Source organism: Amorphotheca resinae, assembly GCF_003019875.1.
Source record: "Amorphotheca resinae ATCC 22711 unplaced genomic scaffold M430scaffold_1, whole genome shotgun sequence".
Taxonomy (NCBI): domain Eukaryota; kingdom Fungi; phylum Ascomycota; class Leotiomycetes; order Helotiales; family Amorphothecaceae; genus Amorphotheca; species Amorphotheca resinae.
Window position 1 is genome coordinate 3,506,403 of NW_020194471.1, and position 15,602 is coordinate 3,522,004.

Below are 15,602 nucleotides of genomic sequence, written 5' to 3' on the forward strand. Positions count from 1 at the left end.
TGAAGCATGCTGACTATGCACCTTGCATGTCCTTCTCAGTAGTACTCTGCTATATCAAAATATACACAATAGATTTTGGGGTGATCTAGAGACAGCAGAATATCTCCAAGCTTCTTCTTCCTGTTCTTGAAATCGCCAAATAGACATCCCATATTTAAGTATAAGATATTTTATCTTCCCGTGGTAGGGGAACATTTTATAGTCTTTCTTTCTCTGCCAAATACTAAATATTCCCGTCATTATTTCTTTTGCGGCTTGGAGAGTGACTTAGTTCCCTTTCACAGAGTTGAGGAATATGTTGTGCTAAGTATGGCCGTTTGTGTGCAACCCCTCTACGCGCTCGAAATCAACCTTGATCTTCCTAGGACAAGTCTAGATGTAGTAAGCGTGTTGCGCATGCATCAGATTTCGTTTTCTTATGTTGTAACATGTGGGTAGATCAGCTGAGAATGACCTGAGTAAAGGTCCTTATTAGGACGAAAATCTCCCAAGCAGACGGTTGAACGGCGGGGATGGGCCGCAGCGTGCAGGATCTGTGTCAAGGGCGGTGTGAATTTGTCGATAATGCACGGCGAAGTATGGAAAATCTCGAATACGGGCGACTGAACCGGATTCCTGGGTCGCGATGTGCATTCAGCCTCGCTACGGGAGGTTAGGACCGAATTGCAGTCTAGCAAACCACGATGTAAGGGGTTTTGCATATCGTCCTTGTGCAGCACGTACGTCTTGCGGTGTGTCCCCCGGCAACTTCTTAGCTTCTCGCGCATAATATTGTCATATGGCCCCAGAGGGGTACTTGGTGTGTTTGTGGATATCGAATTATACGAGTATCGCAATAGCCGCCAGGGATTGTTGTATTCCAACCACTATACTGATTTTCTCAAAAGGAAAACAGCAACTAGTCATCCTAGTATCATAATCCTCCTCCTATGAATATTCCCCAGCGTCCTTTTCCGATTCCCACATTCCTTCCTATTATTGCCAACAGGAAACGCAGGTTTTCAAATGTCTCCCAAAAGAGGTGGTGAATGACCTTCGGGCAATGGATAACCCTTCGTAGAGACGGGTCTGCACTCCAGTATAAGGCAGTGCGGAAACAGCTCTACCGATGTTAAATCTTCCATGCTACCTCTGGCCTCAATTCTTGCCTTTCACAAAGCACCTTTGACACGCCTAGGAGCAGCCCCTCAAGAGGCAAGCCCTAGTGTCCCGAAATGCGGACTCCAACCAATCTTCCAGGGGCTCTGGTCTTGAACGTATTCTCCATTGTTAATTTGGTTGCCAGCTCTCCCTTGGTCTCGCGGGGACCAAGCTGCCAGAATATGACTATACCTGTTACCATCGCGGCCGACGTCGTCTCTTTGCCCTCAGACTTTACTCTCAACGCCGAGACCATCGAGAGTCTCCTCAGCTTGGTTTCTACTTTGGTGTTTGATATTCCAGTCCAGGGTACCTTCCACATCTCGGCTTCTTACTGTGAGCCCGAAGTGCATATTCCATCCCGGGTCGACACATTGCAACTTCTTGTGCATGGGGCGACTTATACACGCAACTATGTAAGTGTTCCCTTTCTATATCTGCCATTGCTATTCAGAAGTTCCAAAGTGGCATACTTAGAAGCTTGAGCTGATTATTATCCAGTGGTCCGGTGATGGTGCTCCTGGATTTGGCTACGATGGGGACAAATACAGCTGGGTTGCTTATGCCTCCAAACAAGGCTACCCGACACTCGCTATTGACCGTCTTGGGAATGGTCTTTCTGATCATCCGGATCCACTTCTTGTCGCACAGGTGCCGGCGCAAGTCGAGGTCTCCCATGCGATCGTACAATTGGCTAGAACTGGCACCGCACCGTTCCCTCGTGCCTTCAGCAAGGTGATTTATGTCGGCCACAGCTTTGGATCCATGATCGGTAATGGTCTGAATGTCAAGTATCCAAATGATGTCGATGCAACCGTTCTCACCGGGTTTAGTGAAAACCTCATCACATCATTCGCTTCCACCTTCGCAGGCGTCGGTATACTGCCTGCCTCGATTGCAAACCCAGCAAAATATGGGGACCTCAATCCATGCTATTTGCAAACCGTTATAAAGGCAGATGTCACCAAAGTCTTCTTTTACCCAGGAGGCTACGATATCGCACTTACAGACTACGACTGGACGGTGAGAGGGACTTTGTCATGCGGAGAGGCTGTTACGGGTGTCATTTCTATTGGCACGGCTTCGGAATACAACCATCCAGTCTACGTAATTAATGGACAGTACGACGAGATTTTCTGCAATGTCCTTCCCCCCCTCACCTCTGCTGATTGCGGCTACGGATCGAGCAGCATTTTGGCAAAAACCAAGACCATATATCCAGCTGCTAGTGTTTATGGCTGGTCTGGTATTCCGGACTCGGGTCATTGCTGGCAGCTCCACTATGCTGCGCAGGATGGATTCAATCAGACTCATATCTGGTTGTCAAGTGTCGGATTCTGAGTAGGATATGAGGTGGTGGACCAAATAATTAGTTATCCAGATCCATACAGTCGTTGGTAATGCTGTGTGTGTATTTGAGTCTTAGAAGATTTTCAGTCTAAGCATCTCTTTGTATACAGTTTCAATTCACGAAACATAATTCTACATTTCCATATGTCGCTGGTGCTTGACTCCCTGAGGAAAATTACTCAAGATTTCCTCGAGAAAGATGTGTGTAAACGGTGTCTGCCCCTGATTTTCCCCACTAATCGTCGGCTCGCTTGTCCCAGATTGCAGCATTGTTCGCCGATCAGAAAAAGCCTAAAAACACGACGATCTGCCCTCTCGTCGAAGGATCTTTCCCTAGGTATTTACCTATATCTGCATCCCTTGATCTGGATTTAAGCAAGAAGTCTGGCTGGAAAGGATTGATGTGGATATTCCGCCAAGTATCAGACGGTTCAGACCCTTGGGCAGACCGCCGTCGAGGACCGGCTTGGACCCCCCTGGGCAAGTCGTCGACAACAATCCCGATTCTGCAAAGAGCGAATGATGGCTCTAAGTTTAGAGTCCTGAATTCACGGTCATTCGGAAGTCGGAGTACTTGTCACGGTTGTTGAACTCTTGAATAGGTGATTTGGGTATGTGTGGGTTTGGACATTCCATACTCTCCAGGAAATCGGTTCACGCCGTGATCCAACCATAGCAGAGTTACTTGAGATACTTTGTTGCATGTCACTTCCTGAAGTCTCCTGGGGCTTGCATGCCATGCCAAGGGCGGGCAAATCCAAAGCTTGTTTTCTCGGCGTTCCGAGCATCCTTGTATAACATCTCGAATTTCTTACCGTCAGCATTGAGTCTGGGCTTACGTGGTATCGGAATCCATCCTGGACGTCCTGCATTATTGGAAAATTCCGATCCGGGGCTGAAAGGCCATCCTGGTCTAGGCTTACGAGTTCTTCCACGAGTCGAAGCTGAAATTTTGTCCAACTGAGTTGTTTCACTACGCCTGACACTCAGTCTTAGCGGAAGGGGGTTTGACGACGATGCCTCGGGGCAAGAGACAGTGAGGGTGGCTGTTCTTTGCCGGGAATAGAAGAGAATAGGGGCAGCTTTGATCTACGTGCTGCTAGGGATGTTGGTCTTGCTGATATAAAGCCGTTATTCAAGGCAGTCTTCGCTACAGTACAGATTTCCATTTGATTTGGATGTCGTCAATTATAATTCAAGGAAGTGTTTAATCGCTACGCAAACCCTTGGTACTTTCATCCCAAATCAACTCAATATATCAGCTGATCGTTTGTACGACCTTTGCAAACTTCTGTCCCGTAAGCGCGCGACACGTCCCCGTTTCAAAACAGAAAAATGGTTTAATTCTATTTATGACCTCACAGCCTTTATGGATGGTTTATTTTATTTGTTTCCATCTGCTTGGCCCGAATTGTCTGTCCGTCCGGAGGCTTAGTGGAGTCGCCAAAGTGCGCCTCGTAGCTGACAAACCCCATATTTTTAGATTTTGCTACAGTTCAGATACTTCGTGGTTTGAAGATGCCACGCGGCCGTACAGACTGCAGAGAGGTGTTGGCCTATGGAGTCAGCTTACTGCCCATGCCGTGTGATATTTATTACTCCGCAGAGGCTCTCAGCCTAGTTGGAAGGCAGTGGCTTTCCCCGCCAGTGCAAACATGCAGCACCCATTTTGTTTTGTAGGGCTTAGCAGATACTTTGTACTTTCGCATTGTGTTCCTCGTTGGTAACCGCATATGAAGTAGTATAAAGGAAGTCGAGGAACTCTCAAATTCTCTCTTTCCGCATCGCTCTAGCCTTCTAATCAGCCATTTCAATCCATTTCATCCTAGTACCCAAAACCATTACCCCAAGATTGTTGGTTCTAATTGCCAATCCAAGTCATAATGCATTGCTCAAACGCCTTTCTCGGCCTCCTTGCGATTTCCGCTGCTACTGTCAACGCTCAGACCGGACAGACTATTCAAGTCACCGTCGGTGCCGATGGAAAGCTTGCATACAGCCCAAATAACATTGTCGCTCCTGTCGGTACTCAGATAGAGTTTAGCTTCTTCCCAAAGGCATGCCATTCGACGAATAATTAGAAGTGCATGATGACTGACTATACGTGCAGAATCATACCGTCACTCAGTCAAGTTTTGGCAACCCGTGCCATCCTCTCTCTTCTGGCGGGTTCTTCTCCAGCTTCGTTCCAACTAAAGACTCTCCTTCCGATACTACCTTCACTATCACTGTCAACGACACAAAGCCCATCTGGTTCTACTGCGGGCAAACGGTCGGGAACCATTGCCAAGCAGGTATGGTCGGTGCCATCAATGCTCCCACCACGGGTAATACCTTCGATGCCTTCGTTCTTCTTGCCAAGAACGCGAGCACTAGTACCTCCCCACCCACTGGCCCGGTAGGCGGCATTCTCAAGACAAACAGCAACTCGACTATAACTTCTATATCTACATTTGTCACTACCTCTGCAGAGTCCACCTCCTATTCTGTTTCTACATACACTAGCGCCAGCTCCACCTTTACTACGACTGTCGCATCCACCACCATATTCACCACTGAGAGCTCTGTTGTAGCTGCCCCTACTGGTGGATCTAGCAGCGGTTCGAGTACCGCCTCCAGCAGCTCTGCAACACAATCTAGTGCTGGTGTTGCAACTGACCTGTCTGGGAACTTGTTCAGTGCCGGAGCGGTGATCCTCGGGTTATTGGCCATGTTTTAATTGTGGGATTTAGCATGATTGGGGTAAATTTGGAGAATTTGGAGTTCGACGGTTTTGATCACGCTTTTGTTTAATTAGCATGGGATGGCTAACCTTGATGTATTACCCACAAAATCAGAATTACTGTAGACAATCCAATTACGGTCCTCCGGCACAATTTTCTGCTGATAAAAGGACTTGGCCATGTCTAGGATCGAGAAGACCTGAGCTCCTCCCATAGCACCGAGTATGTCGTCCTGCTTAGGTAGGGGGTATGCGTCTGGATTCATTTTCGAGTTGACCCGCCGCAGATCCACTACCAGTCGCGGCTTGTTGTCCTTTCACACTACGAAGGCGGGCGACGCTACGATGGACGGCTGGCCTAGGGGGACCTCCTCGACGACTCCCGCTACGCGAAGAGGGTTCAGTATATCGTCAATGGTGGCAAGGTCCCGTTCAGAGAGGGAGTATGGTTGCTGCTTCAGGGTGCTTAGGTCCGCATTGACTTTAAACGGAATAGGCATCTGGATTCCATCGTTGAAAGACCCTAGCCCTTTACGAAAGAGTGGTGCATGTGCCTTAAGGATTTCTATGATGTCGTCGCGGTGCTAGGTGCCCTAGTGATCGACTTCTTGGATAGTAGCAAGCACCTCAGCTGGCATAGACGATGGGATTGCAAAGTTGTTCTTTGTGGACAAAATAAAAGGGACCATGCTAATAGCACTAAGCAGCTCTCTGTACATGTCTTGGGATCTTTGCCTTAAGCCGTCGACAAAGGCAGCAGTGTCTTCATCCCAGCTTCCACTAACAACATCGCCGAACTTCCTTTCGTCAAACTCCGCGGTGAATTCCATGGCAGAGGAGGAAGCACTGTAGTCACCAATTGATGTCAGCCTGGTCGAAATTTGGATCAGGCTGCGTTAAGGCAACAAATAATACCTGAATGCTAAAAGATGATGGTTGTGAGGTGGCCAGAATCCAAAGGACCAAAAGTTTCTTTATTGCTTCCTTGTTTCCTTGCCCTTTGTACAAATATAAAAATCGGAACCCAAGAGAAATTCTATTTCTCGACTGACAATTTCGTGAGGAGGTCCTGGCATTGTGAAGATGAGGACCTGGGATTCTGGGAAATATAACGCCTTTCTACCTGGAATAACCGGGTTGTCGGAGTCTATGGACTCTATCTCGAATATCTGGGGCGGAAATCTAGTAACGAGCACTGTATGGTCCCGTAGATTAAAGAAAGTTCGGTCTTAAAATTATTTTCAAGCTGCTGGTCCGATACTGTACTCTGTGGATGCTCAACGGTATTCCCTACTCGCTGAGGTAAGGGATCGATGTTGCAGTTGTAGTGCCGGGCAAGACAAGGTATATTTCTTACTGCAAGATTCAACCAATTTGATCAACTTCACCTCATTCTCCCCTGTGGTTCCTTGGCCGGTATAAACCGCCATAAAACCCGAGCTCCTTGTATCGTAAAAGAAACAGGTCCGAGTTTTCAGGTCCTATTTCACCATCCCCGAGAACCTCAGGGTAGTTCCAGCTACCTCTCTGTTATACACGATACAAATTAGTGATTAAACATTGCTAAAATCATTAACTAAAGCATAGGTACCTAAAGTAGATCAGGAATGAGTCCAGCACCCTGATTTTCATGTGAGCCTTTAAATGAAGTCAAGGTCAGATATATCTGAAAGCAGTCTTTCAGACAGGAGACAGCACAAGGAATGACTTACCTTCCGGACCTTCTTCAAGAACTGGCATTGTAGTATCGTCGGAGTTTGGTGGTGGTTCGAGACAGAATCGCTTCGCCTGCATCTCTGTGACCTTTGGGAGCGACGCCTTCCTCTTTACCGAGGCTCGAGTAGGGGAAGAGACAAGAAACTGTGCGGGCGACATCTGCGCGGCTTGAGAGCCTGGTTTGGGTGGTGTGATGGGAACTGCGAGATTCAGCATCGTGTTGTCTGTCTGAGCGAGGGATGCTGAGGGATGCTGAGGGAAGCCGACATACCTTCGAATGTTTATGATTTAAGAGCTCTTGCGGCTAGCTGGAAGGATAACGGAGAGAGCAGAGAGGGTGACGGAGAGCCCAAGGAGGGCTCTCACGGTCTCTGGGACTGTTTCAAACTTATCGTCCAGATGTGGGACGATAAATGATACTGTAAACATACAGGCCGCAATGGCCCCAGTTAAGCCAGCTGCATTGCTGGCCTACCAAACTGGAGGATTTGGTACTTATTGGCTGCGGTTTTTTGTCCCTCATACAATTGCTGGAGGGCAGGGTTGTTGTTCTCTGATCCAAATCATTTCATCCGATTGCTTGCGTGATTTGGAGCTATTCACGGACAAGGTTCGCAATGCTGTACATCGATTGTTGCACAGTAGGCTCTTGATACTGTTCATCTAGACCGCCGGGGGGGCCGCCGAGTCCTCCGAACTGCTGAGGGACGCTGAAACCGGACTGCTGAGGAACGTTGAAGCCGGACTGCTGAGGGACGCTGAAGTCGGACTGTTGGGGAACGTTGAAACTGGACTGCTGAGGGCGAGCCGGAATGTGATCTGAGACGCGAAAACGGCTCGGGGACCGTTTTATGAACGCGCCTATTGCTTCCGTAAGGTCTGGATCCTGCGTCTGCTGGTGTAAGTGCCAGCCATACGCTCTGATAACTTTGTCGTCGCTCGCCATTAGAGTAGCCTTGACTTCGTTGTACTCCTTCATGGTTTCCTTGACCCATTTCGCTCAGATCAAGATGAAAGAGGCATCAGCCATGGTTAACATGGTAAAGCTCAAATCTTGGGAGATGAGTACCGACAGGATGCTTGGCTAAACCGTGTGCAATAGCGAGGGACGAAGATGAAGATGCAGAGTCTGCGTCGGGGGCTGGGGGCAACCTGGGCCAACTATAAAAGTACAACAGATTAATAACTTCGTTACAGCTTTCTGGAGTCCAATGCACCTTACTTGTAGTTGGCCCAGCACGGAGAGGCATAAAAGATTGAAACAGGCATCTGTTGGTTTAGAGGGATCATGGGGATCGCAGAAAATTTTCGACTGCCAAAGTTGAATTTGCTGAGGGGACCAGAAGGCGGACAATAACTTCCAAGACCCTGGATCGCTCCTGGACAGCGACAGCGACATTAATAGTGAGAGTGTGCGCTATAGACAGTACCTATAGGCACTGGCTAAAGCCCCTAAATCCTGACGCTCTTATTAGTTGAATTACAACAGCGGTGCGTAGGGTACGTTAAACTATCAGATGCCAGTGCAGGGTATGTTAAAACAGCATATCCTACCACTAATATTCGATGCTACAAGCACCGGTATCTGGAGACATATTAGTTAAAGAAATCCAAGACTCTTGAGAAACTTGAAACAATTTCTGGAGACATACGGAGATCAGCGTCCTGGGACGAGGTGTTTGCCACAAATTTCCTCTTTAGAACCCGGGCAGATATCATGAATCGCGGTAGCTTGTGTCTTTGGCTGGATGTGGCTTGCGCTTGGTTGCGTTGTGGGGTCAAGGTTTGTGAAGGTCGGATGGTTATTCGTTAACTAGGTAGGACGACGAAAATGAGCAGTGGCTCTAGGTGTAAGAGGCAGATCGGCCTCAGCCTTATATTTGCAGGCTTCGAAGTGGTGGGAGAGGAGGGTGAGTGCCACTGAGTGGAGCCTCGAAGGAGGGCTGGATGGCGAGAATGCTGCGGACGATGGATGATGCTTCGATGTCTGGTGGTAGATTGGAATTGAAGTTGTGTCGAGGGCTTTCGCATTTGTGGTCGTTGTGTCCTTTACGGTGTTGTCTTTTTCGTCAATCATGTGTAGTAGGGAAGTAAACCTCGGTCTTGCCTTAGGGGGTAGCGAGAATTAGCGAGTGGGATTTTGAATGCCAAAGGGGGGGAGTTTGTGGAGGCGTACAAAAAGGCCAAATTACCTAATTACTGCGTAGGTAGGTTTTGGTAATTCATTGATTCGTAGGTAGGAACAATAGATATGTAAAGTACTATTCAGTTCCGTGAGAGTGAGCAAGTAAAGTATCGTTTTTGCAATTCATAACAAGTGGATTTTATATATAACGTTCAGGTTTTGGGCACTTACTTAGTAGGGGGTTGGGGATGAGAGAATAAAATACTGTAGAGGCTTTTATAATTGTCCAAGCAGAGATGGCATCTGTCGGTATCTGCTTTCTTTGGTGTGTTTTCAACTCACAATCATAGGTAAGCAAGCACACGATTAACAAAGCCCCTCAATCAAAGCTCATGTAAACAAACGCTCCGGCTCAGCCTCGTGTTTCCCCGCATGGAGTTATTTGTGACATCTGCATAAAAGTAATGTCCCCTGCACAAAAGTGCTTACACTAGTCATGCCCACCAATCAGCGTCTTCTGTGCTGGACCGAGGCTTCGGCCGGCCCCATCAATTTTCAGATGCAATGACCGAACGTCACGTAGCTGTATACCAGACACGCTCCTCCTCCTCCTCCTCCTTCGCCCCCTTTCTTAACTGTTGAACCCTCAACTCCTCGACTCCCCCAACTCTATTGTGCGACAAGAAGTTGAAGACTATCCATGCCTCTAGAAGGCTCTGTCGCCATGACGCTCTCTCCAACTCCAGAAACTCTTTCTTCGTCTCAATTGCTGTCCTCATCCATGTCCTCTCTTTCAAGTTCAACCAGCTCCCGACAAGCCTCGTCGCAGATCTCCAAGATATACCGACAGGCCTCTACTCTCTTTTTAACGCGTCGATTACCCGAATCTCTTTCAACAATCCTACCAGTCATCACCCCACCCCCCGCAGAAGATAATGCCGAGGGGAGCGGGGAAGGAGCACCTATAGCGAAAGCGTCACGCACAACGCGGATCAAGGTCTGGAGTTTATACCTTACGATTTTAAATGCAGTATTAGAACTCGCTCCCGACGAGGGCAAGGCCGCGTTTGGGACCTCCGAATTCAGGGCACTGGTTAACAAGGTGCGGGAGGGCGAGGTATGGGAAGATGTTGTGAGGAATGGATATGGCGGTGTAGAAGGGGATGTTGACGCTGACGTTGTGATAAACTTGTATGCCCTTCCGTTCCTATTCGTCTTACCATCGTATCAGCTACTGACCGTTGAGTAACGCAGAGCAACATTGTTATTAGCTCACGCGAACACGCAAAAGACGAACCAAACGCGACTGGAAAACTACCTAGCAGCCTCGACCTCCCCGAATCTTAATATTGCTGAACGCCTTCAAGCTGTTCCAAAAGGCCGCCGTAGCCCCATGAAATCTGGGACCGACACACCCCGGGACCTCAACGCACGGGTCAAGATCTTAGAACTCTACACACTGCATGTTCTTCTCCGAAACAACGAATGGGACTACTCGCGGGAGTTTATCACTATGAGCGAGGTTCTAGATGAAGAGCGCAGGGAGGCATTCTTACAGGCACTCCAGAGTCTGCAGGATGAGCAGCTTGATGCTGAGAGAAGGCAAAGGGAAGAACGAAGGTATCAGGAAGAGATGCTGAAGCGCGAGATCGAAGAGCAGAGAAGGAAACGAGAGCAAGAAGAGAGGGAAAGAAAGTTACAGGAAGAGAAAAGGGATAGTAGGAAGGGCTCAGAGGTTGATTACGGCGTTGAGGATTCGTATCCTAGTTCCGGGTCTGCCAAAGCTAGGAGTGTTAAAGGGGGGTCTGCAAAGGGCTCAAGAAATAGACCGCAATCGCCACCACCTACCACAAGATCATCGAAACCGCAAAAGCCGGTCCGGAAAGGGAAAGTCGAACCGACGTTAGGAACAAGGGCTGCAAACATTCTTGCGAATCTAAAGAAGGTGCTGGAGAGTATGGCAGGGGCGCTCAGCACAAACCCGATGCTGTTGCTACGGACGCTTTGTTTTATGGTGGCGTTCCTGGTGCTGTTTGGGAGGAGAGATGTGAGAGAACGTATCAGAAGGGCTGCGAATCAGGGTTGGACAAAGGTTCTTCAAACGGCGGGCATGGGCGTCAAGGTTAGTTACATCTAGCATTGTGATACTGTATATATAATTATCGGGTCTGCCCAGGGAGGCATCATTTTGACCTGAAAGTCATTACTCAAAAAGAGGAGGGCATGTGACAATGACATGGAAATACTCATTTCATTTACGTATTCATCAGTCCGAACTCGTGAAGCGCAAATCCTGTAGCACTCTATAATACAATTTCCAGCCCCTTTTTCACAGGTATTTCTTCGGCCCATTCGCCTTTCTCCTCTTGTATAGCAAAAACGCAACGACCGTCAACGCCTGACTCCCAATCGCCACCAAGAAATACCCCATGATTCCCGGTGCGCTCTCGGCCAGACTGCCAACCATGGAATGATGCGTATCCCTGACCACGGTCTTCAGGCCCGACACCTGCTGCTCGAAGGCCCTGTGCAGCTCCGCCTTCGTCTGCCGCACATCCGCCTGGATCTCATTCAGCTTCCTATCGATGGCGGCAAGAGAATCGAGTTTCTCGGCGGACCTCTCGAGGCGGCTCATCTGCGCTTCGAGAGTGCTGGCGCGCGCGGCCGCAGTGCTCTGCGATTGGGTTATGTCGCGGTTCAGCGCCGACACTTGCTGCATCATCGCTTGTAGCCTGTTGTGCAGATGGGCAAACTGGGCTTCGGACGAGGACGCTGGGTCAGAAGAGAAGCCTTGGTTGGCGTTGGGAGATATGGGTGCTTGTCTCTGGGCCCTCGCTGCAGCAGATTCCTGCTGGTTGCTCGGGTTTGGATCCTCCGCGTCGGGAGTGGGGGATTCGGTGGTGACGATGAACTTGAAGACTTCGAACGAGTCCGGGTTCTCTGCGGAGGCAGCCGTGATACCGAAATTGTATCCCGTGGGGAGGCGGATCTTGGGGCTCTCGAAGCAGAGCTGGCCGTCGACTTCCACGCGGAACTTCTCATTTGATTGTTGAATAGAGATTCGAGAGGGCCGGCCTAGGTTGCGGTATGCATATTCGCAGTGGCCAAATGCCAGGCTGTCGATATTGTGGTGGGACTTGTAGTCGGTGGATCCATCGTTGAGAAAGCCTCTTATGAATCCGGCCTTCATGGACAATCAGCTATAAGACACGGAACTAGAAAGGGAGGGACATACGGATCCTGAATGTTGATCAATCACCAGTGCCAGTCCGTCGAACTTTCCTACTGTGTATATGCTTGATGACCCAACCTCTTCTCTCCCTCGTGCCGCGTACCATATTTGCAGATTTCCCCCTCCCCTCTCAGGACCGGTTGCCCGAAAATCGATATCTGCTGTCCACCAAGAATGTAGTAATGGCTTGTCGGCCCATACCGCCCCTCTCTGGTTCCCAAAAACTGGTGTAGTAAGGACAATTTTGTTCGATAAAATCTCTGGTGGATCTGGGTTTCCAATAAGATGGAAGTTTGGTACGTCTCGCAGGTTTGGTGAAATCCTTTGCAGGTCAGTAAATTGAACTTGCATGACAGAGCAGAGGCTCCTTACTTATCATTCAAGCCAAAGCTCAATTCACCGTTGAGATAGGCAGCTTGCGCATACGCCCATAGGGCTGCCGAGGCAAAGGCGGACAGAGGTGCTCTGAGGGAGACCATTGTCACTCTTGCAAGCTTCAAATAGCTTTATCCAGCTCTTGTACCTCTTCCCGCTGCCGTTCCGTCTCGGACCGCTAACCCAGGGGTGGGCAAGAAAGTTGAGAGGATTTAAGTAAGAACGGAGTACCTATTGTGTGTCGCGGCTCTTGAGGACAGTTTGCAAGGTGCTGCGAACCAGACCTGTCATGCAGTATATCACCGCAGCACCGATCAGCAAGTTTCGAATTGGCTTTCCGAGGGCTGTAATCGAGGGGCCGAGTTCAAGTGTGATCTTATGGGTATGGGCCACTGCAAGCTCGGTGGGCATGAATGCTGCGTCCATTCCTTTATATCTGAGATATATGAAGGTTCGACGTCGGTGCTGCGGGAGATTTACCCCTGCATTTATTTATAGTCGTGACTTTTCTGTTGCCTTTTCTTCTATACGAAGTATCCTTTAGATCTTGATTTCTTCGGATTTTCATTTAATTGTGTAGATGTAGTAAAGTATAACTTATTTCCAGGTACATATCTACGATTGAACTGGGCTGAAGTGAGTTTGGTTAATTTTTACTCCGGTTCTTTTGATTTCTTATTTCCTTTTACATTGTACATTCTACACGGTACTGTGGCGTCCGCGCCGGTTATTTACCTTAACCTTCGTTCACAACGGCAACCTCCAACGGCCAATTGCCTCCTCCACAATTCCTGAGGAATCTCTTCGCAACCACTCAGCCCTGTTGGCAATGGGGAGATGGCAGACGACCTGCATCCTTCGTTAGCCCAATGTGCGGTGGTAGCTACCGCCTTCAAAGTGCTACTCTTCCCTGCATAGTAAGTTTTTCCACTCACGCGCATGCGTCGAAGCTCACCATCGCGCAGCAAGTCGACGGATTTCGAGGTCCATAGGAATTGGTTGGCGATCACGAACAGCTTGCCAGTGCGAGATTGGTACTACGAGAAGACTTCGGAATGGACTCTCGATTATCCTCCGTTCTTCGCATACTTCGAATGGATCCTCTCCCAATTCGCCAAGCTGGTGGATCCGGAGATGTTGAGGGTGTACAACCTACAATATGATAGTTGGCAGACGGTGTACTTTCAGCGTGCGACGGTTATTATCACGGAGCTTGTACTGTTATACGCGCTTCACCTGTGAGTTACTTACGCGGAGGTTGAGGAAGAGGCTGACATTTTGAAGCTTCGTTCAAAGCGCCCCACCTGCACTCAAACGTCCGTCCCATGCCGCGGCTCTCTCAATCCTTCTCTCGCCGGGTCTTTTGATCATTGACCATATCCATTTTCAGTATAATGGCTTCCTGTATGGCATCTTGATTTTGTCGCTGGTGTTGGCGAGGAAGAAGTCAACGACTCTAGCAAGCGGCCTCCTTTTCGCGGCTCTCCTCTGCTGCAAGCATATATACCTCTATCTAGCGCCAGCGTACTTCGTATACCTGCTTCGAGCGTATTGCCTTGGTCCAAAGTCAATCTTCCATATCAAATTCGGCAATTGTTTGAAGCTAGGCACAGGGATTATTGCTGTATTCGGAGCTGCGTTTGGGCCATTCGTGTATTGGGAACAGATACCTCAGTTGCTGAGTAGATTGTTCCCCTTTTCACGGGGTTTATGCCACGCTTATTGGGCTCCCAATATTTGGGCAATGTACTCTTTCACTGATCGTATTTTGATCTATGGTTCGTAACCCCCAGGTTAGGGAGTGTCAAACTAACGAGTTCAGTTGCCCCGCGGCTTGGTCTAGCAGTCAATCAAAACGCCATCAACAGCGTGACTCGAGGACTCGTCGGAGACACGTCCTTTGCTGTCTTGCCCGAGATTACACCAAGGACGACGTTCATCCTAACTCTCTTCTTCCAGATCCTCCCCCTGATAAAGCTCTTCTTCGACCCCACCTGGGACACCTTCGTTGGAGCTGTAACACTCTGCGGCTACGCCTCCTTCCTGTTCGGCTGGCACGTCCACGAAAAGGCCATTCTCCTGGTGATCATCCCCTTCTCTCTCCTCGCGCTCAAAGACCGCCGCTACCTAGGCGCTTTCCGGCCCCTCGCCGTCGCAGGCCATGTTTCCCTCTTCCCCCTCCTCTTCACGGCGGCCGAATTCCCCATCAAGACCGTCTACACGATATTCTGGCTCGTGTTCTTCCTCATGGCCTTCGACCGGCTCGCGCCGGCCAGCAAGCGTCCCCGGATCTTCTTACTCGATAGGTTCAGCCTCCTGTATATCGCCGTGAGCATCCCGCTCATCCTGTATTGCTCGTTGGTGCATGGCGTGGTGTTTGGCGACAAGCTCGAGTTCCTGCCCCTGATGTTTATGAGCTCCTACTCGGCGGTCGGGGTCGTGGGCAGCTGGGTCGGCTTCTTGGTGGTGTATTTTACGAGTTAGATGGTCAATTGATACCCCGAGATTAGATTAGATTGTTGCCTAAGTTGAAAGTTAGTATTCTGTGTATCGAGATCCAGTGCAGCTTTAAAGCCTCGAAGACTTCTTATTTGGATCTGTATCACGTGAACCCCCCTCTTTTTTCTTCCCCTTCCCCCCCCCCCCCCCCCCCCCCCCTCTTTCGTTTCCATCTCAAAAAAGCCGACAAAAATAACAAGAAAATCATGCATGAAAGCACTCAAAAATAACGTTTCCTATCGCTCGTTCGTATACGGGGGCGTAGCAATATAGCAGGTTATACTCTGAAGGCTAGTGATTCATTACCTTATTATAAAATAGCCTTATGCATCCCTCGCTCGTGACCCCTTTCCAGAATGCTTCCATCCTGTCGGAGGAATTGTCGTAGTTTTGTGAAATGGAATGAAATGAATGAATGAATGAATGAAACAAGTGGCACGATG

The 15,602-nt window shown here is 49.1% G+C and overlaps 8 protein-coding genes across 8 annotated transcripts; 4 read left to right on the forward strand and 4 right to left on the reverse strand.

The window, feature by feature from the left end:
• Positions 1-1,322: 1,322 nt before the first annotated feature.
• Positions 1,323-2,481, forward strand: M430DRAFT_91608 (hypothetical protein; the record flags this gene model as incomplete). The annotated part of the gene is made up of 2 exons (XM_024869670.1): positions 1,323-1,556; positions 1,642-2,481. The coding sequence occupies 2 exons, from the start codon at positions 1,323-1,325 to the stop codon at positions 2,479-2,481; spliced, it is 1,074 nt and encodes a 357-aa protein (XP_024725771.1).
• Positions 2,482-4,301: 1,820 nt separating this feature from the next.
• Positions 4,302-5,362, forward strand: M430DRAFT_113809 (hypothetical protein). The gene is made up of 2 exons (XM_024861529.1): positions 4,302-4,547; positions 4,601-5,362. The coding sequence occupies exons 1-2, from the start codon at positions 4,374-4,376 to the stop codon at positions 5,207-5,209; spliced, it is 783 nt and encodes a 260-aa protein (XP_024725772.1). The 5' UTR covers positions 4,302-4,373; the 3' UTR covers positions 5,210-5,362.
• A 167-nt stretch (positions 5,363-5,529) lies between these two features.
• Positions 5,530-6,109, reverse strand: M430DRAFT_38915 (hypothetical protein; the record flags this gene model as incomplete). Its single annotated transcript, XM_024867284.1, has 2 exons — positions 5,839-6,109; positions 5,530-5,712 (listed from the first exon to the last, which is right to left on the reverse strand). The coding sequence occupies exons 1-2, from the start codon at positions 6,040-6,042 to the stop codon at positions 5,530-5,532; spliced, it is 387 nt and encodes a 128-aa protein (XP_024725773.1). The 5' UTR covers positions 6,043-6,109.
• A 694-nt stretch (positions 6,110-6,803) lies between these two features.
• Positions 6,804-7,144, reverse strand: M430DRAFT_15474 (hypothetical protein; the record flags this gene model as incomplete). The annotated part of the gene is made up of 2 exons (XM_024863257.1): positions 6,804-6,850; positions 6,925-7,144. 2 exons carry the CDS (start codon positions 7,142-7,144, stop codon positions 6,804-6,806), a joined length of 267 nt encoding a protein of 88 aa, XP_024725774.1.
• Positions 7,145-7,263: 119 nt separating this feature from the next.
• Positions 7,264-7,977, reverse strand: M430DRAFT_164782 (hypothetical protein). The gene has a single exon (XM_024863469.1). It carries the CDS (start codon positions 7,905-7,907, stop codon positions 7,524-7,526), a length of 384 nt encoding a protein of 127 aa, XP_024725775.1. The 5' UTR covers positions 7,908-7,977; the 3' UTR covers positions 7,264-7,523.
• Positions 7,978-9,777: 1,800 nt separating this feature from the next.
• On the forward strand, positions 9,778-11,190 carry M430DRAFT_94254 (hypothetical protein; the record flags this gene model as incomplete). Its single annotated transcript, XM_024869828.1, has 2 exons — positions 9,778-10,244; positions 10,308-11,190. The coding sequence occupies 2 exons, from the start codon at positions 9,778-9,780 to the stop codon at positions 11,188-11,190; spliced, it is 1,350 nt and encodes a 449-aa protein (XP_024725776.1).
• Positions 11,191-11,332: 142 nt separating this feature from the next.
• M430DRAFT_113814 (hypothetical protein) lies at positions 11,333-13,112 on the reverse strand. The gene is made up of 3 exons (XM_024861530.1): positions 12,658-13,112; positions 12,289-12,607; positions 11,333-12,237 (listed from the first exon to the last, which is right to left on the reverse strand). Exons 1-3 carry the CDS (start codon positions 12,762-12,764, stop codon positions 11,383-11,385), a joined length of 1,281 nt encoding a protein of 426 aa, XP_024725777.1. The 5' UTR covers positions 12,765-13,112; the 3' UTR covers positions 11,333-11,382.
• A 385-nt stretch (positions 13,113-13,497) lies between these two features.
• M430DRAFT_15478 (glycosyltransferase family 57 protein) lies at positions 13,498-15,144 on the forward strand (the record flags this gene model as incomplete). The annotated part of the gene is made up of 4 exons (XM_024863261.1): positions 13,498-13,577; positions 13,626-13,898; positions 13,945-14,438; positions 14,483-15,144. The coding sequence occupies 4 exons, from the start codon at positions 13,498-13,500 to the stop codon at positions 15,142-15,144; spliced, it is 1,509 nt and encodes a 502-aa protein (XP_024725778.1).
• Positions 15,145-15,602: the final 458 nt, after the last annotated feature.

Excerpts from the sequence above, each read along its gene's own strand:
- M430DRAFT_113809 (XM_024861529.1), top strand. The coding sequence starts at position 4,374 with ATGCATTGCTCAAACGCCTTTCTCGGCCTCCTTGCGATTTCCGCTGCT. Across the intron at positions 4,548-4,600 it reads AGTTTAGCTTCTTCCCAAAG|AATCATACCGTCACTCAGTC; the intron begins GCATGCCATTCG and ends CTATACGTGCAG.
- M430DRAFT_113814 (XM_024861530.1), bottom strand. The coding sequence starts at position 12,764 with ATGGTCTCCCTCAGAGCACCTCTGTCCGCCTTTGCCTCGGCAGCCCTA. Across the intron at positions 12,608-12,657 it reads AGCTTTGGCTTGAATGATAA|GATTTCACCAAACCTGCGAG; the intron begins GTAAGGAGCCTC and ends TGACCTGCAAAG. Across the intron at positions 12,238-12,288 it reads TTGATCAACATTCAGGATCC|GCCGGATTCATAAGAGGCTT; the intron begins GTATGTCCCTCC and ends TTGTCCATGAAG.
- M430DRAFT_164782 (XM_024863469.1), bottom strand. The coding sequence starts at position 7,907 with ATGAAGGAGTACAACGAAGTCAAGGCTACTCTAATGGCGAGCGACGAC.